Below are 25108 nucleotides of genomic sequence, written 5' to 3' on the forward strand. Positions count from 1 at the left end.
TATAAAAAATAAAGATTAACAGAAAAAAATTTAAATAAAATTTTCAGATGCATAAGTCAAATATTGAATATATTTTCTGCTAATTATAAAAAATGAAGATTAACAGAAAAAAATTTAAATAAAATTTTCACCATTCATGGCATTATTCACAAAAAAAAAAAATGTATTTGGCAAAGTTGTGCTTTCACAAGGGGTTATTTCTAGAAACAAACATGCACTGACACTGTGCTCAAGAGACACTTCCAGACAGCAGAGACTGTGAGGTGAAGATGGTCCTACCAGGAGACATAAGTACACAAACATGCATATATACAAGTACACATGCATATATACAAGTACACTACACATACATACAGATGGCAAAATATAGGTGGGACACGCTGAGCCCCAGCCTTTAATTTTTTGTGCTTCCTGATCTACTGAGATGGGAGAAAGCAGCATCCTGCTATCCTTCCTTCCTTGGCATGATAAACCACTTCCTTGAACATGAGTCTTAAGTTGCTCTCTCCCACTTCAGTAGATGGTGTCAGGCATTCTGTCATGACAAAAATGAAAGTAACTAATACGCCAGGCTATCCTGCCTCCTCCTGAGCCTGTGCTTTGACCCAACCCAAAACTCAAGATCCAAATGGAACAAGAGCACCATGGACCTCCCACCACGTTCCAGCCTGTGCTCCTGCCTACCATCTAGTTTGCATTACTTTTATCTTTATTCCAGCATCTTCTTTGTTATTTTTCCTCTGTCTTTTTTCTTCCATTTCCATTTGAAAATACAACCTTTGCCTAAGACTAACTTAAATGACTATTATTATTTTTTTAATATTAAACTTAGGTCTACCAAAAAGAGAAAATTTTCCAAACACTTTGGTCACTGAATTAAACATACATAGAGATAGGAACAAGGCATCTTTTCTTCAGATGACAATTGTCCAAGCCTAACTGGGAGATTTTAGAGGTATGAGCAGCATACATGACCCGGTGTCCAGTACAGTGCGATCTGGCACTCAGATACTCAGCATTGCACTGAGAAACCAAAAGTGAGTCACTGATACAGGTCACATTGTTTTAAACTGCTAAAACACACGTGGGTCTGTAATTCCATAGGGACTGTATAAATTTCCACCCAATGTTTGAGATTTCATGATGGCTAACTTTATTTGCCAAATTAACTGGGTCCCAGGAAGCCCAATTAAACATCAATTCTGGGTATGTCTAGGAAAGTATTTCCAGATGACAGTGGAATCTGGATGAGTGAACTCTACAGAGTTGATGGCGCTCCACAATAAGGTCTGAATATGGAAAAAAGGAAGAGGAAAAGGGAAGTAGTCCTAGAAATAGTCCCTGCTAGACCTGGCACACTTCAGCTCATTTTCTCTAAACCTGGAACTGGGATTTAGACCATCAGTTCCACTGCTTCTCATGTCTGTGGACTTGGACTGAATCACACCACTGCATGTCCTGAATCTCTTGTTTCACAGGCAACAAACTATGAGAGTTATTTGCTTCCGTAATCATGTGAGCCAGTCACTCATAGCAAACATTTTTTTAAGATTGATAGGTGACAGATACAAAGATGGGCCAATAAAAAGTCTTTTTTCCTGCAGAATTGTGACTAATAGAGATGTCAAGTTATATCTGCAGAATGTGGCTAATACAAATAGCAGTGATAACAGACAGCAAAATCCAAACCAAATTAATACGTAGTCTCTTTTATCAGGTAAAGGTATTGAGAAGATCATCACTATCAGTGACTAGATAATGCCTATGGGCACAATAGAAAGGCTGAGCTGGAAGTCCAATTGCTAGGAACTCAGGATCCCAGACAATGGAAGTTCAAGCTGGAACTCTAAGGTCTACTTACCCCATGGCCTGAACAGACTTTACCCTTGGAATCAAGTGGGCAGCTGCTCATATTTAGGGCTTGAATCTGTAGGCACTTCCTGTCTAGGCACATCATGGATGGGCCACACGGTGTTCCATCTTCTACGTAGCCCACGTCCGTATCATCATCTAAAACTACATGAGCACCACTAAAGGGAGAAAGATATCCACACACACATTAGCACCAAACTCAGAAATACAGTATCGCCACAAATGAGACTCGCACTTCATGACTGACGAGGCTGTCAGTAGGCAAGGGTTTCCTTGTCTTCCCTCTTTCCCATCTCCCCTTACTTAAAGAGGTTAAAAAAATTACATTATCATTATACCAACCACCATTAGGAAAAAAAAAAGATTATTCATAGGAGGTATGTTATAGCTCTTCACTCATTCCTAGTATTAAGAACAGTAAGAAATGTTTGTGCTAAGAACAAAATCTTAGCTTAGTAGAGAAGGATTAGTAGAAAAAAATGGTATGGAAGGAAATAAACAGATGATAAGCAAAAACAGAATAAGAAAGTATTTTAAAAATTATTGTTACTTCCCCAAAGGATTTGATTACTCACAACTAAAAATAAAATGTTTCTTCTCTATTGATATCTACTTCTAATCTCTCAAAATTAGGGACCACCTGAATTTGGACAATGAAGCCATAAATACTAATAGGATATCTTACTGAATATTTTTTTGGTAGTTTAGAGTATGATATAACTTAACAAAGCTGATAGACATGTCAAAATGTATACGTTGAAAGAAAGCTTGGTAACGCTACAAATTATTTCAGGAAGGATCTTATTGTCTAAGAGCCTGTTGGAATTGCCCTTAACCTTTTAAGAAACAAAAACAGCTGGGTATTCCTAATACAATAAAAATGAAGTCTGAAGTGCTCTAAGATCTGAAACTTTATGAGTAGTGACATGATGCCATAATTGGATAATATTGTCTTGGCCCAGTGACTGCTGTTTTTCTGTATTTTGAAATGGCTGTGAAGACAATTCTAACACCTAAGATGAATTCCTAGAATTCATCTGCAGTGTTAAAGCTAGTTTGATGTATACAAGTGTTTTTTTTTTTTTTAATATGAGAAGGTTCACAAGTCAAAATGGAAGTACTAAAAAGATTGTGTAAAAATTAATTCTCAAAAAATATATGTAAACAGCCAATAAATAGAGAGAAAATAATCAATATGATTCAGGGAAATGTAATCAAACATACAATGAGATATCACCTCAACCCACACAGAATAGCTATTATTAAAAAGTTACAAATGAAGCCGGGTGTGGTGGCGCACGCCTTTAATCCCAGCACTCGGGAGGCAGAGGTAGGAGGATCGCCAAGGGTTCAAGGCCATCCTGAGACTACATAGTGAATTCCAGGTCAGCCTGAGCCAGAGTGAGACCCTACCTCAAAAAAAAAAAAACAAAAAAAAAGTTACAAATGAGTTGGGCGTGGTGGTGCAAACCTTTAATCCCAGCATTTGGGAGGCAGAAGTAGGAGGATCGCTGTGAGTTTGAGGCCAGCCTGAGACTACGCAGTGAATTCCCGGTCAGACTGAGCTACAGGGCAACCCTACCACAAAAACAAATGTTATAAATGCTAGCCAAGACATGGCGAAAGATACACTGATGGTGGGAGTATGATGGTGGCAGTATAAACCAGTGTTGTCACCAAGAAGAAGAGTATGGTGCGTCCTTCAAAATCTGAAGAAAGGTTTATAAAAATAAAATGTAATTTTTGATAACATTAAAAATCTGAAGAGAGGGCTGGAGAGATGTCTCAGTGGTTAAGGTGCTTGCCTAAAAAGTCTAACAACCCAAGTTCAATTCCCCAGTACCCATGTAAAGAATAGATGCACAAAGTAGTCTATGCATCTGGAGTCCATTTGTAGTGGCTCAAGGCCCTGGTATAGCCATTCTCTCTGTAGCTGGATGTGGTGGCACACGCCTTTGATCCCAGCACTCAGGAGGCAGAGGTCAGAGAATCATTGTGAGTTTGAGGCCACCCTGAGACTACATAGTGAATTTCAGGTCAGCCTGGGCTAGAGCGAGACCCTACCTTGGGAAAACCAAGAGAAACTTGAAGAGAACCGTCATATGATGCATTCTTGGGTACACATCCAGAGGAGGTGAAACCATCAAGCAGTAGAATCCCCTGCATACACATGTCTATTGGGGTCTTACAAAAGCCAAGATATGGGATCAACATAGGTATCTGTCAACAGATAAATGGATATAGGAAATATGGGATATGTCGGCCAAAGAATAGTGAATAATGGGGACCAGGAGTTGTTCAGTGATGGAGTGTGGATGGATATGACCAATGCACACTGTAGGCTTGTATGGAAACTCATCTGACTCCAGTAGTGTGTACAGTTACTAGGCTAGTAAAATGAACAGGTGCATTACATTTTAAAAATTATGGGCTAAGAGATGGCTTAGCAGTTAAGCGCTTGCCTGTGAAGCTTAAGGACCCTGGTTTGAGGTTCCATTCCCCAGTATCCATGTTAGCCAGATGCACAAGGAGGCACATGCGTCTGGAGTTCTTTTGCAGTGGCTGGAGGCCCTGGTGCTCCCAATCTCTCTTTCTCTCTCTCCTTGTCTCTCTCTCCCTCTTTATCTCTCTGTCTGTCACTCTCAAATAAATAAATAAAAATAAACAAAAATTAAAATAAACATAAATAAGTTTCATGCTTAGACTTGGTTCTGATCCCTAAGGGATATGATTATGTATGTGCAACTACTCCAAACTATGAAAAAAATTTTTGTCATCAAATCATTTCTGCTACCAACCTTTTTGGATAAGGGATACTCAAGTTATACTTCTACTCTTAAGATTATGACTTGGAAAAGTGTCTTGCTACTAATCATGACTATAATTCTGAGCAAACATAATACAAATAAATATACTCCTTTATAAAGGGACTCTCACCATGAAAGGTAATGATAAAATCAAAGATAATTTTCCTCTTGTGAGAACTAGAAAAATCTTAAGATTTTTGTTGTTTATAAAGTTGATTGTTTTGAAATCAGAAATTGTCATGCTTCATGAGGTTTTCAACATTTCATGTTACCTGCAGTCAATCACGCGGCCTTGATGGTAGAAGGAAGTTGGGATGATCTCCCCTTGAAGCTGACCAATAAGTGGAGCTCGAGTAAGATTGGTGCAAAGTAAAAATCCACAGAACACATCACTGCACCAGTTCAAAAAAACAGAAAAAAAAGGAAATGTCAACTTCAAAAACATCCTCAGCTTGCAAATGTTAACTGATGTTTTTAATGGTTCTGGTGACAGAATGTAGGTCCTGTACATGGTAGGCAAACACTACTATTGAGATACATCTCCAACCATTCAAATATTTCAACATTCTCTTTGCTTTAAAATAAAAACATCTGTTCAGATACTGTTGCTTGGGTGAGGCCCTCTCCTTCCTGCTGAGAGGATCAGTTTTGTTTGGGGCAACAAAGTCTAATCTCTGAAAGAAACGTCAGAGGACTCTAAGTGGGTTGTGGTTTTCTCATTCCCTCCATCTTTATCCTATGTGTTCCTCTACCCCACTCCAGGGCTGAAAGCAGCCCAGGACCCAAAGAGATGTGAGGAAAAGCCAATTAGAGAGTTGAAGGAAGAATCTTGCTTCCAGATGAGAGGTCAGAATCTGACAGAGGGAAGAGCTTGTGCTCTTACCCCTTTCTCCCTACTTTTTGCATCTGCCAAGGAATCTTGAGTTCATATGCATATGAATAAAATTCAACATGATAAGGGTTACATAGCAGAAGGGGAGAAATTGCATGGCCACTTGGTGACATGACTATATGACTCATCCCTTTATGAGAACTCTGCTACCTCCAGACTAGCTGTCAAGTAAACAGTGACTCTTACAAAACTACAAAGAATGAAAGTGGCACATCAATTGTGAGGAAATCTTCAACCAAAAAATGTTTAGAAATGCACTAAATTCCATGTATGCCATGAGAAGCGCCAATTAAAACCATGATAATATCATTGTTCACACCCACCCAGAGCAGATAGAAGTTAAAATCTGATAAAATCAAGTGTTGATGGAAATATAACACAACAACATTGTCACATACATCTTATGACAGTAGGGTTTATCAGGATAGCCATTTTTAGAAAAATGTTTCACATCATCTGTAACAACAAAAATATTTACTTCCTGTGACTTGGCAATTTTTATGCTATGTTCAGACCTTAGAAAATATATGTAAGAATATTCACAGAAGTGTAGCTGCTAATATCCAAATCACAAAACGACCCAAGTGTCAATCAACATAGAGTAAAACTTAATTGTAATATATTAATATACACATTTATAAAAACAAGACCAATGAACAAGTAAAATGAAGGACAGACTTTCATTCCTCAAAAAGCTCTTAAAATTCTAAATTTCAGAAGCAGTATATAAAATAGCCCATAAAGTACTGGGTTTGAAAACTCCTATAATAAAATACTTTATATATATATATATATTTTTTTTTAATAAAGCAAGAAAATCAGTGACAAAAGTCAGGATTAAAGGACTTCTGGGAATGAAAGAAGAATTGTCACTGGGAAGAAGACTTCTGAAACACTGGAATATTCTTTTTCTTGACCCCCATGACAGTTACTTGGGAGTTCATCTCATAATTACTTGATGAAAAGTCTACTTGTGTATTGTGCATGGTTCCTTTTATGTGCCACATTTCACAATTCTGAAAGACTTCAAATGTACATATTAATTTTCTAACTCACTGGGGTTTGGTTATTCCCTTGCCAAATATTACAAAGCTATCTTTTACAATGCTTTCATTCAATGCCTCCCAAGTATTTCACAGTCGCTGAGATGGACAGACGATCTGCTTTGTCTAGGACATGAAGTCGATGAATAAAGATAATCAAGTTCAGAGACACCCAATTCCATGGCTTTACCTACCTCCGCCTACTCACTTCACCTCAAGAATTTAGGCTCAGCAACTTGGATCACCTGTACCCACACATGAGACAAAAGACTCTGCCCACTCTATTGGTTTAATATTAAAGAATTATAGTCAAAGATTTTTTTTAATCTTTTATAGCCACCTCTAGCACCAAAGAGTACATGACCTTGCCAAGCTTCATAAAGTTATAGCACAGAGATCATTACTGTGATTCAAGCCTGGGAGAAAAATCCTCACTGTTGTAGAAGGAAAATGAAAGGGCATCTGCCTAAACTTCCTTGTTCCAGGCAGCGAAGTCACCAAGTTAACCTGAATGATAAACTATTAGGCCACAGTTCTAACCTTCTCGACCCAATCAAAAGGAAATAACCAATATTCTCTGAAAGTTTGTCATTATGAATAAAGATGGCCACAAAATATGCTAACTGGATGCCTTTAAAAGGGAAAAAATCTGATATAGATATTAGATCACTCATTAGATCAAAAGGTGACCTGATATAAAATATATTATTAAAACAAAATGAGGGAAGAACACAACAATATACTATTGTTTCACTTTGAATAGTCGTACAATACATAGATTTGTAACATATGCCTCTTAAAGTCCATTCGCTAGCACATTCACAGGTTGTATGTTTGAGCCAAAATAGAAAATTAAATCCTAATGTTGATTTGCACTATTTTGGCACAAATTATCTCTTCAAAACACGAATCAAGGGCTGGATAGATGGCTTAGTGGATAAGGCACTTGCCCACAATGCCAAGGTCCCATATTTGACTCCCCAGGACCCACGTAAACCAGATGCACAAGGTGGTACATGCATCTGGAGTTCGTTTGCAGTTGCTAGAGGCCCTAGCATGCCCATTTCTCTCTCTCTTTCTCCTCCTTCCTCCTTCCTTCCTTCCTTCCTTCCTTTTTTCCTTCCTTCCTTCCTTTCTTTCTTTCTTTCTTTCTTTCTTTCTTTCTTTCTTTCTTTCTCTCTCTTTCTGTCTCTTTCTCTCTCAAATAAATAAATAAAAATGAAATATTAAAAAAATAAGAATCATGCGGTTTAGTCCACTTCCACTTACCTCAAGATACTCCAATTTAGGTTTAGATGCATGGTTTAGGTAGTTGAAGATTTGAATATTTATTAATAATGAGCAATATTTATTTTGTGTTTGTTTTGCATCTGTGCCAGGCCTAGAAGTTCAGTCATTTCTCCCCAAACCACCCACTCACTGTTTGCTGCACTGGATCCATCGATCTCCATCCTTCCCGCAGTTTCCCTTCTCCGTGCCTTCCGTATTTAGCTTTTCATAACAGAACTTGTCAGACCCTGCAGCCTCTTTGAAATGGTCAAGAGAAGAAAATTAATTGTAGTTCATTTTGTTACTCAGAACCAGGAGCAGGGCACTAAAGTAACAACTATTTCCCCAGAAACAGAAAATAATAAATCCTGATTTGGAGCATTTTCCTATTTCAGTGGTGTAAACACGCAAGACTGATTTCAAGAAACCAATGTGATGCCCACTGGTTTATCAAATCCCTAAAATTTTAGTAACTGGCTCCTGTGAGCTAGTACTAAAAAGCTCCGATGCAGCATTGTTTTAACACAAGAAATTTTTTAACAATTCTTTGTGTGTCTAAGGTAACCAAAAGCAATGAGTGAAATAAGTACACACAGCAAAATAGTAAGCATTCTTAATCCTTGGAGATTAATTCTAAAGTCTCGGTCCATTGAGATTTTTTGTTTGTTTCTTTCTTTGGAATTTTTGTTTGCCTGTTTTCTTAAGATAAGGTCTTACTCCAGTTCAGGCTGGCCTGAAACTTGCTACGTAGTCCAAGACAGACTCAGGCTTTTGGCAGTCCTCCTGCCTCAGCCTTCCAAGTACCAGGATTATAGGCATGAGCCACCACACCCAGCTCCACTGTGATTTTACACTGGTGCTTGAGCTTTGATATTTAAATCTTTTCATTGATTGTGAGCTTTACTGTATGAACATATTGTGTACTGGACATATTTGATATTTATACCTTTAAAGGACAATGTGCCCTTATTACTTTTCCTCAGCAAAACTAAAGCACTGAAGATAAGTCTTTCAGATAAATGACATTTATCAAACAATGAAATCACTCATACCAGGGGCTTGTTTTGCTTTTGCATGTTGTCATCTGGCCCTCATGACTGAAGTTCATTGGTGAGGCACTGCACGTGTCAGTGAAGATGCTCATATTAATATCTAGGGAATATCCTGAGACTTATCACAGACCTTTCTGTTCTACAGGAAATTCCTGTGTGATTCAACTGAGATAGTGATTGAATTTATATTTTAAAAGTCTACTACTTCCCTGAGGTTTTTTTTAAAAAAAAAAAGCAAGTTACAGGGGGCTGGAGAGATGGCTAAGAAGTTAAAGGTACTTGTCCAGCTTGGAGATCTGGGATCTAATTCCCTAGTACCCACCTAAAGAAAGATGCACAAAATGATGCATGCATCTGGAGTTATGTGCAGTGGCAAGAGGCTCTGGCATGTCCATATGCTCTCTCTCTATGCTCTCTCTCTAACTCTTTCTCATTCTCTTTGCTTGCAAATAAATAAAAATACTTTTAATAAAGCAGGGTATAAAGCAAACCTGCACATATGCAAGTGACATGACAATTAACATGACCATTGCACCGAGCCCAGGCTTTGCCGTCATGGCAACATCCCATGTACGACAGCCACAGCCAGTGAAGGACACTGTTCAGTTCCCTCACTTGTACACTCGTTTTTCATAATTTTATATGTATTTATTATTATCATTATAGTTTGAGGATGACGGGAATCGAACCGAGGTCCTGTCATGCGCACTGGCACACAGCACCCCGACACCTCTGCAGTTTTAGTAGATTCGCCCATCTCCTTATGTTCATTGTTTTCTGGACTTTTATTTCTCTCATTGCACTCCAAGTTGTGTACCTCTCTCAGCGAGACTGGAAGAGAAGAACCGTATCAAAAAGAAACTGCTGTGTGACTATAAGGCGGGAAGACGTGACTTACTTGTCCCCCAGATGTACTGACACTGGTTGTCCCTCGTCTTGCACTCGCCATTGTAGCAACGACCCTGAGGACATGAGCACAGAGGTGGTGAGACAAGAGGCCCCAGAATCATTTTTCCCAAAATCCCGGTCTCCTTCTAGTTGAAGTAAAGTTTTACTCATTCCTTACTCTAATATATTCTTAATGGCCAGTAAGAATCACAAACATCTTAACACAAAGGATGCCACAGCCTTAAAGGGTAAAGCTCAAAATAGATCCCTTAATAAAGCTTTTTAAATGCAAAAATAGGCATAGGAAACTTAAAATTTGGAGAACAAAACTTACTACCGTTCTATGAGTAATACCAAAATGACTTTTTTTTTTGTTTCTCAGTGTGTATACATCTACCTGTGTGTGATGTGTTTGTACACGTGTGTGTGAATTCATGCACCATGGTGCGCATGTGGAGGTCAGAGGACAGTTCTCCGTATTGGTCCTCTCCCTTTACTTTGTTTAAGGCAGTCTCCAGTTGTTCACTGTTCCCTGCTGCCTTCCCCAGGCTAGCGGGGCTAAGAGCTCCTGGGAAGTTCTTTCGTATCACCTCCTGTCTTGCTGTCCATCTGCTGGGATTACAGAAGCCCTCCAAAACTTCCAGCTTTTACACTGGGTTCTGAGGATCCAAACTCAGGTATTTGGACTTGTGTGGTAGGTGCTTTAGCCACTGAGTCACTTCCCTAGTCCCCCCAAAATGACTTAGCTTGTCTTGTATGTGAATGGTTGGGTTATAACATTATTTTAAAGAAAGGTGCTATAAAACATTATATTTTTTCATAACATACAGGCTGAAATTATTTAAAGATGGTTGAAACTCAACAAATTAGATTTCTGATTACAATTTTTCTTTCAATCTAGATAATTTTTCAACATATATATGTATATATATGCATGCATAATACTTGGCATGAAAATAAAGCAAGTTTGAACCACGGCCCCATTAAAATTTACTTGAGTATATTTTCTTTCAAAGTCATACTCATAAAAAAGAGAAAAAATTCAAACTAATCTTTTCTAAATTACACTTAAAACTTATTGATGGCCTACATACCTGGTTTTGATTGCAGGCATATCCATCTTGCTTATGAAGATTTGGTGGACACTGAAAAATATTATTTTTAGTTGACTGCAGCAAGGTAAGTAGTTTTAAACAGTATGTTCCGTATATCAAAATAAGGGAAAATACTAGCGTGGTGAATTGGACACATTAGAATAACACAAATAACTCCATAAATAGGTTATCCAAATTAATTCTACCATTGCTAAATTTTTTAAAATGCAGTTGGATTTTTTATATGTTCCTCTTTTATATGTTACCAAAAGATTGACTAGAATAACCAATTGCATCCACCTGCCTAGAAGATACAAGTAGAAGGAATTAAAATGGACAATTAAGGAAGTGAATCAGCTTGTTATATAGGAGTGAACATATTCAGGAACTAATTTGCAAGACCTTTCTGAGCTTCCCGAAAATGTCAAATCTACATGTGACATTATAACACTGGCCATTGGCTACTTGAAAGAGAGTAAGAGAGAAATGGAGAGGTTTTTGCAATATAAGTGCTATATCACCATATTTCTGAGCTCCCAAACCACAGACTTTGTTACTGGAATAATCTGTGACATGACAGATGTTTCTTCTCACCAATTCATTTATCATGTGATTTTTACATATATTTCATTTTCCTGGGAAATTTCCCAGAGTAAGTTAAGTTAAGCCTCTCACACATTTAAGAGAGTGGGAAAGAGGTCAAATCAAAGGCCGGCCACAAAGTAGAAAGCAAATATGAAAGAAAATGATACATGTGTGAGCTAAGAAGATGGTTCAGTGGCTAAAATGCTTATCATGGAGTCATCAAGACCAGAGCTCACTTCCCCAGCACCTATGTAAAAGTGAGGTTGCAGCGGTACATGCTTGTAATCCCAGAACAGGAGAGGTTGAGACAGGAGTGTTCATGGGGATCACTGGCTAGCTAGTCTAGCCAAATTGGTGAGCTCCAGGTTCAGTAAGAGGCCCTATCTAAAAATAATGGCATAGAGCAATTGAGGAAGACCCTCAACATGGACCTCTGGCCTCCATACATACACACATGCATGTCATCACACACAAACACAAATACATACATGCATATCATATACACATGGCCATGTCAAAAAATACGTATGTTATAATGAATGAGAAGGATAGCAATACACATCAAGGTCCTTTCACATTCTTCACCTTCTCAGTGAGTGACCTTTATCCCTCCGGTGAGTCAGGTGCCAAACCAGACCTCAGCGCCTGCTCCTCAGAGTCAGCCCCTATTTGAATTTTTGTCCCTCATACTCCATCCAGTATCTCAACAAATACTCTTAGATTCACCTCAAAATGTCTCCATCTAACCTCTCTCTCTATCTCCACTGTTTAAGCTCAGCTCCAGACTGAAGCACCACTTCCCCCGGGGAGTGTGCGCTCCCACCCAAAGCCTCTGTCTCTGCCTTGCTTCCCTTTGCCTTACAGCATAAACACTCGATCACACCAGCTTCCTGCTCCAGTGACCTTGAATGGTTTTCCAAGTTCCTGCTTCTCTCTGCCTCACCCCAAATCTCTGACATCATTTCTGGCTGTCTCCCATGGCTAATGTGAGGCTTCATGATATGTCAGGCAAGCTGCCAACCATGGCCTTTTTCTCCTTTTCAGTCTCCCCACTGGTTTCTAAGGGGCTTCTCAGTCCTTTCTTTGGGGGCCTTTTTCAAATATCCCCATCTCAGCAAGCTTTCTCTAGCCATGCTCTTTAAAACCACAACTCCCTCTTCTCTTGTGCTAGCATTTTCTGTGCCCTAAATCCCTGATTTTTCCCTTCTCCATAGCCCTTATCAACAAATGACAATTCAAATTTACTTTACCTATTTGTTTACAGTTGTTCCTGTTTTCATGTGAGCCCGATGCTAGCAGGATTTTGTGTTCGGCTCCCAGTTGCCTTCCTGGCACCAAACACAACACCAGGTACATGGCAGGTGCCTGATCACCACTAGCAGACTAAGAAAGTAACTGGGCGGCCCACACAGACACAAGGAAGTTTTGCTACTCGTCACACGTCAGGCTATTTATCAAGTCCCTCACAGAAAGACAGCAGAATGAATGCAGCCTTCATACCAACGTATGCCAGGCAGTTCTACATCTGCTACAGGACGACCTCAGCTTTGCATCCCAGCTGGTGCCAAGTACTCCAGAGAGGCACTTACTGGCACTAAACCCTGGAAATCTGGGGCCAATTGCATGAAGATGGAAATTCCTATGGCCTCTTTCATCTATCTATCTGAATTCCCTCATAACACAATCATCTCATTAATCAGATGTTATTAATTATTCACTTACTCTAAAACTAATGCAACCACTATAAACAGAAATGGGAAAAAAAAAAGTCCCAGAATAAACACTGATGAGTCTAGGATTAATTTTCACATTTCATTTTGTGCTGTTTCAAGAACGAAAAACAAACTTTGGCAATTCTTTAATGACCAAAATAAGCCCCAATTATAGACTCTTGTGGCCATATGTACGATTTCTAGTCAATCTGCTTTTAGTTTAGGCTAATCAAAGGCAGTGCACACCTAAAACCCCAGCATTTTGGGAGACTATTGTAGAAGAAAATCATGAATTACATGATAGTATGGCTGACACAGTGAGACCATGACTCAGAAAATAAGTAAATGAAACAGTTCTTATCATTAATATGTTAACAGGCAAAATATGGGCTTTTTTGTTCTGTAAAGTCATTCAGAAAAGGAAAACCATAAACCTAGGTTCCTGTGAGAACAGTTCTAGATTCTGTGTCTATCTGTCACTCCATCTCCTAGCTTTATATTGGGAAAGATGACTCACCTAACACACCTTCAATGGGTCTATTTAAAACTGTGCAATGTTTTAAAAACTTATCTATAGATATCTATCTATATTTTTTAAACTTCTATAGATAAATGATCTATAGAAGTAACACTTTCTATAGTTTTCAAATATCTTTACCCAGTATCACCTAGTATTGCTTGCCAAGGATTTCTCCTAACTGCAGAAGTATTGATCATTCTGTCATTAACTGTGACTTTAATATTTATTTATTTGAGAGAAATACAGAGGCAGAGAGAGAGAGAGAGAGAGAATGGGTGCACCAGGTCTTCCAGTCATTGCAAATAAACTCCAGACGCATGTACCACCTTGTGCATCTGGCTTACGTAGTTCCTAGGGAATTGAACCGAGGTCCTTTGGCTTTCCAGGCAAGTGCCTTAACTGCTAAGCCATCTCTCCAGCCCATAATCGGTGACTTTAAAGCATAGATCAGGGATATCAGTAAATGCTAACATCATAATTAAGCAAAATCATGAGGAGACAAAAAGACAGTTATACTGCCATAGACACACTGATTCTCAGAAATGCAGAGATTCTATTTTTTAAGTTATTAATTATTGGGTTGAGAAGATGGTTCAGTCAATAAACCACCTGCCACACAAGCATTGTACCTGAGTTCAAATCCCCAGAAGTCATGTGAAGTTGGATGCAAGAGTGTCAATGTTTGCAATCCCAGTGCACCTATGGTGAGAAGGGAGGCATGGACAGGAGAGTCCCCTGGAACCTCACAGGCCAGCGAGTCTGGCAAACCCAACAGTGAACAATGACAGATCCTGCCTCAAAAGACATGGAAGGTGGGGACTGATGCCTGAAGCTGTCCTCTGACCTCCACATGCATGCCGTGACATGTACAGAACCACACTTACATGCATGAGCACGCATGCACACACACACACACACACACACACACACACACACACACACAAGTTAGTAGTATCAAATTCAAACTTCACTGTATAAAAAAGTAGAAGAAATTTTTGAGAGACTTTAACTCCATCTATCAACTTATTTATCATTTTGACAAAGTTTTAAAAATTATTAATGAGGGTATGGGGAGATGACACTGGATAAAGTGCTTTCTGTGTCAACATGAGGCCCTGAGTTCAGATCCCAGCACCCAAGTACACGCTGGGTGGGTATGGCATCCTCCTGTAACCCCAGTCTTGAGAGGCCGAGATGGGGAATCTGTGGAACAAGCTGACTAGCGAGACCAGCTAAATCAGCAAACCCTGAGATAACTGAGATACCTGCCTCAGTAAACCAAGTGGACGACAGTCGAGGAAGCTACCCAAGGTCAACTTCTGACCACCACATGCACACGCAAACACACACATATGAACACACATGTATACACCACACACACATAAAAATAAAGTTATTAACAAAAGAGCATTCTATCATGCCTCTGAGAAATTAATTTAGCAGTATGATTTTTTTCACCCTAGACACATGTGCTAAAAAGAAAATAAATCTATTTCTTAGACAATAGAATATGAGGTTTAACAAATAACCTCATTGTTTAAAAATATATTTTATTTGCAGACAGAAAAATAAAGAAAAGAGGGACAGACAGAAAGATTAGGCATGCCAAGGCCCCCAGCAGCTGCAAACAAACTCAGATGCATGTGCCACTTTGTGCATCTGGCTTTATATGGGCAATGGGGAATATAATCTGGGGCATTGGGCTTTGCAGGCAAGTACCTTAACTGCTGAGCCATCTCTCTAGCCCCAATAAATCTCATTTTAAAAGCTTTATTCCTTAAAATTCAATGAAAATTCAGGAATTAAAGATGGAGCTGAAAAACTGTATTTCTAAAAGGATGGGATGCCAAGAACTATGACTATATCATATAGATATTTTTAAAAAATGGGTGGAGGGATGGCTTAGAAGTTAAGGCATTTGCCTGAAAAGTCAAAGGACCCAGGTTTGATTCCCCAGGACCCAAATCAGCCAGATGTACGAGGTGGTGCATGTGTCTGGAGTTTGTTTGCGGTAGCTGGAGGCCCTGGTGCACCCATTCTTTCTCTGTCTGTCTCCCTCTTTCTGTCAAATAAATAAATAAAATATTTTGAATATATATATAAAATATTCTGGGGCCTGGAGAGATGCTTATTTGGTAAAGTACTCGTTGCACAAGCATGACACCTAAGTCCATGCATGAGGGAGGAGGGGACTATGATCACAGAACACTATCTGTATGTATAGAGGTTATAAATAAAAAGTTAAAAAAGAAAGAAAGCAAGCTGTGCACATTGTGGTACACACTTACAATCTCAACACTGGATAGGCTAAGATGGGATTACAGGGATTTGCTGGCCAACTAGACTACTAGCCAAATGAGTGAGGTTCAAATTCAGTGAAAGACTTTGTCTCAAAGAATAAAGTGGGCTAGGTTATGAGCTGAGCTCAGTGGTAGAGTGTGTGCTGAGCAAGTGTCAGGCCCTGGGTTCACTCCTCAGAACGAATGGTGGGGGAAGGAAAGGTGGAGAGTAACTGAGGGAGACAGGCAGTATTGTCTCCTGGCCTCCATGTGCACATGTACATATTTACATGTGCATTTGTGCCCACACATGTGATCATGAATATACACATGTACACATCCCATACACAATCAGTATCCACACAAAAATATTACTCTAGGGCTGGAGAGATGGCTTAACGGTTAAGGCACTTGCCTGCAAAAGCCAAAGGACCTTGGTTCAATTCCCCAGGACCCCACGTAAGCCAGATGCACAAGGTGGCACACACATCTGGAGTTCGTTTGCAGTGGCTGGAGGTCCTGGTGTGCCCATTCTCCCTCTATGTGTCTATCTGTTTCTCTCTCTCTCTCTCTCTCTCTCTCCATCCATCTTAAATAAATAAATAAACAAATAACTCTAGAGCTGGAGAGATGGCTTAGCAGTTAAGGCACTTCCCTGTAAAGCCAAAGGACTCCGGTTAGAATCCCCAGGACCAACATAAGCCAGAAACACAAAGTGGTGCATATGTGTCTTTGCAGCAACTGGAGGCCCTGGCATGCTCACTTTCTTTGTATCTGCCACTTTCTCTTCCTCTCTCTCTCTTTCAAATAAAACAAACAAAAAAAAATTCTACAAAAGTAACACCCTAACTCAGTAAAATAGTACCTCAGTATTTTCAATATACTTATGAATAGAAAAACCCACAATTCATTCACTGTCATCATGTGAAAAAAAATGAAAGGTATCTGTTTATGAATATATAAATATAACCAAAAGATATGTATGTAACACTTTTCAAAAAAGTTAATTAGGAAACATTCTCTTTCCAAATGTCTCCTTCCAATGATTGCAATACAGTGTAACTCCAACCACTCTGCCCTTTTACTCACTTCCACCACTGGAAACTGAAATGACTCACTGAAAAGCCTATGAAGAATAATTAAACACTATAAACCAGAAAGTCTAACGTGGGTGGAAAGCAAAGGCCTCACGTCACTCATGCATTCTCCGCTGCTTCTTTGGCCATCCATCTTATAAGGGCTACATCTGCAGGGAGAGGTCATACTGGAACCAATTTTGTCAATAATCTTTTGCTGCAACTAAAACGAGAATCCATTAAGAGACCCACTTAGGGCTTTGGAGATGGAGTAGCAGATAAAGTACTTGTTACTCAAGCATGAGGACCAGAGTTCAAATCTCCAAAACCCATATAAAGCTGGATATGGTAGCATGCATCTGTAATTTCAGGGCACTTATGCAAGAAGAGAGTGGGAGATAGAAGAATCCTGAAAGGTCAAGAGAACACAGAGGTGAAACAAGAGACCCTGACTCAAACAAGGTGGACGATGAGGACCAACACCAGAGGTTGACCTCTGACCTCCATATGCACACACATGCCCTCACACACATGCACACATAAACAAATCAACTGATAAAGTCCGTATAATATATTCTCATACAATCATGAGAAAAGAGATTTAGGGCTGAAGCGACAGCTCCATCACTAAAGTGCTTCTCTCACAAGCATGAGGACCTGAGTTTGATCCTCAAAACCCATGTAAAAAAGATGGACATGATAGACAATGGCCGCATACTCTGTGCTGGGGAGGTGGAGACAAGTGGATTCCGGGGCTTATTCTCTACCCTTATTGGCTAGTTTCAGGCTAATGAGAGACCTTGTCTCAAAATGAGATGAAAGATACCTGATAAACAACACCGAAGTTATCCTCTGGCATGCAACACACACACCTGCACCCATCCACACACATGAAAATAACACACACACACACACACACACACACACACACACACACACACGCACTTCTTTATAAATGGGTATTTATAAGAACTGCATACTAGTACAATAGAGGAAAATGCTTTTGAGGCATAATACAAAGAAGGTAGAATCTTGACCATAGCCTACAAGTCCCTGCGCGCCTAAGTCCTGAGACCCTATGCCAACCTTCTCTACATCCTCCAGCCCAGCTTTCTTCTAGTCCACTGTTTGAGGAAGCCAAAGTTCTATGCTTGTTATTTGTCTCTCTCTCTCTCTCCATTGTCTCCTCCTCCAGGAAGACACATGTGGTGGCCCCTACCTGATGGGAAGGTTCTGCTGAAGATGTTGAGACCCAGGGGGAAAATCAAGTAGTTGAGTATAAGTCATATAAAGATAACTATTTATGGAAGGGAATTTACAAATTAAAAAACATGCAGATCCTAATAAAATAAAATAAATATTTGGGCTGGAGAGATGGCTTCGTGGATAAGGTACTTGCTTATTAACCCTAAGGCCCAGGTTCAATTTCATAGTACCCACATAAGCCAGATGCACAAGGTGGCACATGAGTCGAGTTCATTGGCAGTGACTGGAAACCATGGCACACCCATATTCTCTCTCTCTCTCTCTCAAAATAAATAAAATGAAATAAATTTAAAATATGCAGATCCAAAAATCATACACCAAACTTTTCTAAAGTAAGAGTATGATGAAAAATTAGAACTAGAAAACAAAGCAAAAAAATCAAAGCAAGCCCACACATGTACTACATACTGAAAGTTTTAAAATATGGATCATATAATATATTACCTAAAACAGAGTTTGCCATACCTGGCCAGAGTCTCCAGTGCAATATTCAGTAATGTCACACCCATTCACAGCATCCCGACATTCATATCCTCGTGGCTGAAACTGCAAATCAAAACCCAGTATCAGGAGCTGATATCAATTAATATTCCAAACAGTCTTCTTCCATTTACCAACAGTCTTTAGACTTCCCCATTGTCATCATCAACCTGATCTTATAAATTACTAAAATAGTTGCAGGATAGAAACTCAGATGCCTCTTTTACACTAAAGATGACCATTGAAAAAGTCACCAAGTGCTCACATTTCAAAAGAATATGATCAGCTATGAAAAGAAGAAACACTGGTTTGCCTTAAAACGGAACAAAACACTTCATATAAACATTTAAGATTTCTCTAAGCCAGGCATGGTGACAAATACCTTTAATCCTAACACTTGGGAGGAAGAGGTAGGAGGATTGCCATGAATCTGAGGCCAGTCTGAGACTAAAGAGTGAATTCCAGGTCAGCCTGAGCTAGAGTGAGTCCCTACCTTGAAAAAAAAAAAAAAAGATTTCTCTGAAATACTGACATACATATACAACCTTCACTAACTTATCCTTGAGCTTGGATGTCAATCTTGCTTTAGCCAAAGATACACAATAAAAATCACAATGAAGAAAGGCCCATTGGCCTCAAGCAATTTATTATCTTATAGGTGATGTGGAGCAAGTATAAACTAAGCTAGAATCTTCTGGAATATGATACTGGATAACCTCCCTTGATATTCAAAAAGTAATAAAGTAATGTAATTTCACAATTTTCAGGGATATCACAGGTCTGGTAAGTGAAAAAAAAAAAAGAATATTAAAATGACCTTTCAAAAGTAACTGGTAGGTCAATGCATGTGGAATACGGCCCACTCACACAAACTGTGCCATGCACACACGATCACACATCATTCTATCTTCATGGATTTTAAAAGCTAAGTGAGAAAATGTGAGCACTAAGTAGGACATATTATTTTTAAAAAGCCAAAGAAATTGTACCTTTTCCATTCAACAACTTAATTTGATTTTCATCTGTGTTAGTAGGACATCTCAGGGTTTATTTTGGAAACTATGGGTATACTCCCTTGAGGGGGCTTTGGAGGATAGCAGATAATGAAAACCAGAAACAGTGAATAGTATGACCCACAAAAGCCAGGTGGAATTATCTATTCTACAAAATTACCAAGTAAATATGCATAAATTTGTAACAAGTCTTACAGGGCCTCAACAAGCATTCTGAGATATTTGGCTGATTTGCTGATTAGAAAAGAAAATAAAAGTATCAGAGAACTTACAAGGCACGATGTACTGTTACAGCACGGACCATCACTGCAGTGGGCCCCGTTGGAGAGTGAGCATTTCTTACAACACAATCCATAGCATTCCTAGAGAAAATATTCCATGTAAGTTAAGAACCCCACGGCTATGCACTCAACATTCCCTCCACACATAGCTTATGCATCATTCAAATGACTAGGTTTATGTAAATAACAGCACGCAGACCTTTCAGGAAGGAATTAATCACTTTAAACACTAATGCATCATGCAAGTGACTAGATTTACATAAGCAACAGTAAACAAACATTTTGGGAAGGAATTAATTCCCTTAAACATTATTGGACTGCTTCTGCCACTTCTCTCAGCAGACTGATCTCTGGTGAAAGGGCTTCCAGATCAAAGAGTCTGATCTTGTTTTTAGCACGCACTCCCGCCTCCAGTTGGCTCTGTTAACAATCTAAACACCAGTTTAGTTTTATAAAAGACAAAAATAACGTAGAACATGGGTAAATGTTCATGGTTTGGTATATTTGCCCACAATGAATATGAACTATGAATTTTTAAGAGATTGGGAATTTGACTAGACCAATCCATTAGACTTTCCAGACAAGATCATAAAGACATAACTAATGTGTGTGAGCTGGGATGAAGCATTGATCAGAAAGATCAGTAAAAGTGGGTGGAAGGCAGTGAGGCCATGGGCAATGGTAGCATGGCCTCTCACTAATGCTATTCTCATTAGCTCTGAGGAAGAGCTGGACTGAAGGTGGAGAAAGTCTCTTATACCTACCACATGGAAACCACAATCACATTCCTCCCCAGGTTCTACATAGCCATTTCCACATTCTGTGGGCTCAAATAGCTGAAAGAGATTGAGGAGGGAAAAGAAAAATATATTAGTTTATCACACAAAATTATACACCAACCTGGCATGTATATGGCCCTATCAGCAGCTATCATGTGACTCTTCTGTGGCCTGTTGTTCTGGCATCTTGTGATTGTGGTGTGAGAAATACTGTTCACTCACTAATGACACTTCCAGAAACATATCTGAAAAGGGGCGATGTGATGTCTTGGGATTTCGGTGGTGGTGAGCAACGCAGATGGCCCTCCCTTTCATGTGGCTAAGCTGTCAAGAGAAATAGATCGTTCTCCATGTTTGCTAATGGAGCTAAAATGCATTGTTAATGAGACTTGTGGATATCTAACCTGCTGACCTGTGTCAAGGCAGCTGAGAAGACAAAAAAATAATTGCCAAAAAGATAAATATATTTCAGATATAGCCAATTGTAATATATGCAATCAAGTAAATGCAAATAAACATAGGAAACAGGTTGTTGTGAGAAATTCAAGACCATCACTGTCATTGAAAAGAAAGCTTCCTTGTCTGAAATATTTAAGTAAAATGTGAAGGTATACATGGATACACAAACGTCTCTCAATCATTGCTACATCCATAGAAGAGTAAAATTTCTAGAATAATCTACCCTCCACATGCCAAGAACATGCTTCTTGATAAACAATACTGTAAACCAACTGTGGAGGCAGCTGCTTACTTATGACAAATGTGTCTATTTCCTATAACAGGAGGTAGGTTTTCCCAGGGCATGATCGCCACCCCTGGGTGAAGACATACCCCAGCACTAATACTTGAGGCCTTGGACAGGAGAGGGAGACAGGGGAAGTGTCCCTGGCAGTTTCATAAGCTCTGAGCAAAAGTTACCTCCCACCAAATACATACAAGAGGGACCTGGTCCTCCTTTTACTTCCAGGAGGAAAAACTATCTTGAGAGGCAGGGGCAAATTTAAAGCCTAGGAGTAGGGGCTCAGTGGCCCTGATCTCTGTGGTATTTTGATAAGTAGCGGTGAGAAAATGGGAAAGGACCAGGCCAGCTAGAACATGACCAACACTTGGTATCATTTTTAGGCTCCTTCTCCTTCAGTTGGGACGCTGTTTCAAACCTGATAGGAACCATGGCCACTTGGATAATTCCTAAAGTGTAGCCACTACACATATCAATGAAAGTGACAATTAACATGTGCACTGGCATGAATTTATTGACTGTAAGCACATCGGAGGAATAACTAGCTCTTTGATAGCTGCATACCCACTATTCCACTGAAATCCACAAGATATTTTTTAGCCTTGTAGTTGGTAGTTTTTTTAAAGAAATGATTCTGTATTTACTAACTTCTGAAATTGAATATGCATACACAGTTATTTTTATTAAATTCCCAAGTTACTTGAATAATTTTCTTCCTACTCACAGGTAATTTGAGAGCAGCAATGATGGATTTTTATGCATACACTAGGAACTTTAATCTTCCCAAACAAGTGAGTGTTGTTTCCTTAAGCACAATGCTTATACTTAGCTGGTAGCTACAAGGTAGATAAAATGACCATGTATATTGAAATCACAAAATGCCAGCAGCTCACATTAGCTCTTTATTATGGATTTCATCCATTCCCAAAGCTCTGAAGCTTTCAAGTTTCTGGTGCACTGAGATCACTGAAGATAGGTGGCCTATTTTAATGATACAAGGTCACTCAGGAAGTCCTGTGCATGTGTCTGGAGTTCACTTGCAGTGGCAAGAAGCCCTGGCATGCCTATTCATTCTCATTCTCATTCTCATTCTCATCCTCATCCTCATTCCCTCTCTCTTTCTCTGTAAATAAAAAATTTATGTATTCTAAAAAGTTTTAAAAGTCCTGTTTCTTTTCCAGAGCTTTGCTGAGATTTTATACAGATGTCAGACATCAACTTACCCTAACTCCACCAGTATCACTCCGTTGTGGAGGTGGGATAAATTGTTCTATCAGTTATTCACATTAGTCACTGATTTCTTTCTCTTTTTTTTTTCAGAAAAGGTTAGCACAATTTCACTTCTCTCTTAATTTGCAGAGCACTGAACATTTTCTATATTTCTATGAGGTTTATTTTATAGGAACTATGGTTTGCTATAATGGAATTTCTATGCCATCTGCAATGAGTAACAGTCTTGTCTTTTTGTATGTTGGGTAACTTTATTTCTGCACTAAGGGATCACAGGACCATATTAAATGCTTTTGGAGGCAGTGAATTTGCTGGATTTTAGAAGAGTATGATGGCTGATCATGTTGGAAGTCAAGAGGCCTCGGGCATACCCTATGATCAAACACATTCATGCTTCTGCAAGAAAACTTGCAAATATTCACTCCATGAGGGATAAGTGAAGATTTTTGGTGCAGGAGAATTTTACTATCAAATGTGTTTTCTAATATGTAGCCCCTCACTCACAGTCCTTCTACCTCAGCCTCCTGAGTTCTGAGATTACCACTATGCACTGCTATACCCAGATTATAGCTACATATTACTCTAACTCATGGGAAACCTACTTTGTGAGATGAATGTATGCTATTTGGCCCTGCTCCACAGTTAAACATAAGAGAAATAATTTCACTTTCCAAGTGACTAACCTTTGTAGGCCTATTAAAAAGACAGGCTCCGCCTCCTCTCTGTAAAAAGTCTCTGTATTCCAAAATGCTGCACTTTGAGAACTTCCGTGAATGAGATACCCTGAAGAAGCAAAGAACCATTTATGTGAATAAGTTAACGAAAACAATCATTAGAGGAGAAAATTAAAACCCATGAATTAGAACAAAAACGTTCATTCTCAATCTAGACGAATTTACAAAAGTTTTGACAAGACACTTACATTTAAATTGCTAAGTTAGCAGGATGAAGTTTATAAAAGATAGAAATACAAAGATAATCACTTAACTACAGACTTGCTTGTAGCCTCCTCAGTAGCCAAGCCTCGCAAAAACCTGTCTAGAAGCACGCTACTTAAAAGGCTCACTATAAACGGGCATGGTGGCGCATGCCTTTAATCCCAGCACCCAAGAGGCAGAGGTAGGAGGATTACTGTCAGTTTGAGGCCGCCCTGAGACTACAGAGTGAATTCCAGGTCAGCCTGAGCCACAGTGAGACCCTACCTTGGGGAAAAAAATAAAATCTCACTATCTCACCATATAGGCTATATTTTGAAGTGTGATTATTTTTTATTTACTGTGTCTCAATATAGACAAACACATTTTTAATCTATTCTGAATAAAAGGAATTCTTGAGTCTAATAGACTTTATTATAGAGGAGGAAGTTGGAAGGGTAAATTTATTTAAAAAATACTGTAATTCAGCTGTTAAAATCCAAAATTCAGGACTATGAGGAAACCCTAAGGAGATATGCTGGGCCTTCATACTCAAATATGCTGCCAGTGTATATGTCCACAATGAACAAAGAACTAGGGAATATTCCTGTGAACAAGAAGTCCTTATTTTTTTCATGGTAAAAAAAAATACTACTGGGAAATACTCATGACGTAACAAGAATACAAGATGAATACAAGCCTGTGAGTTAATCAAATTAATACTGTTCTATCAGTACACAGGGTAATATGACACAAATGATCAATATACACACAAGGTCAAGGTGAAACTAAACCACACACATGGCTTCCTCAGGAATGTCCACAATTTGGGAGATCCTTCTAGGATATAATACAAGAGTTTTATGCATTATGAGTTATGAAGGTATTTCATGGAAGTAAGTAAAACCCACCATTATTGTTAGTGACCTATTACCAAAGGTATATTATAAAGTACATTCTTCAGAAAAATGTATAATAACTTTAATAAATAAATGGTTTATTACATACTATGACTAGTCAATCCAAAAATCTCATTTAGAAATTGAGTTTAAAAGCCATAAACATGTCCATATAAAACCAATATTGTAAATGATGCTATCTTCCTATAGCAGCCATGAAGCCCGTGTACACATCGTGACCATCCATGACTCAAGTGTAAGGTGATAGTCACGTGGCCAGAGAAGGGAATTGCTTCAAAGGTAGTAGGCTGCTTTTACAGGAATATGTTCTGAAGCCTTAGGGATAATGGCTAACTGTACAGATCTTCTTTTTCCCAGGGTCAGGTGGAAGGAAAAAAAGAGGCCCTCTGCAAATGAG

The 25108-nt window shown here is 39.0% G+C and overlaps 1 protein-coding gene across 3 annotated transcripts in view; it reads right to left on the bottom strand.

Annotated features, from left to right (window-relative positions):
- Positions 1-25108, bottom strand: part of Adam23 (ADAM metallopeptidase domain 23) — a 165466-nt gene that overhangs the window by 23182 nt on the left and 117176 nt on the right. For all 3 annotated transcript variants that reach the window (XM_045147780.1, XM_045147781.1, XM_045147782.1), the window contains exons 15-23: positions 23561-23660; positions 20894-20965; positions 20121-20210; positions 18821-18901; positions 10918-10968; positions 9834-9897; positions 8035-8140; positions 4952-5071; positions 1862-2030 (exon numbers count right to left, since the gene is read on the bottom strand). In XM_045147780.1, the coding sequence (XP_045003715.1) occupies positions 1862-2030; positions 4952-5071; positions 8035-8140; positions 9834-9897; positions 10918-10968; positions 18821-18901; positions 20121-20210; positions 20894-20965; positions 23561-23660 (853 nt within the window). The remainder of the gene's footprint in view (positions 1-1861; positions 2031-4951; positions 5072-8034; positions 8141-9833; positions 9898-10917; positions 10969-18820; positions 18902-20120; positions 20211-20893; positions 20966-23560; positions 23661-25108) is intronic.

This window comes from Jaculus jaculus, chromosome 4, assembly GCF_020740685.1.
Source record: "Jaculus jaculus isolate mJacJac1 chromosome 4, mJacJac1.mat.Y.cur, whole genome shotgun sequence".
In the NCBI taxonomy this organism is placed as follows: Eukaryota; Metazoa; Chordata; class Mammalia; order Rodentia; family Dipodidae; genus Jaculus; species Jaculus jaculus.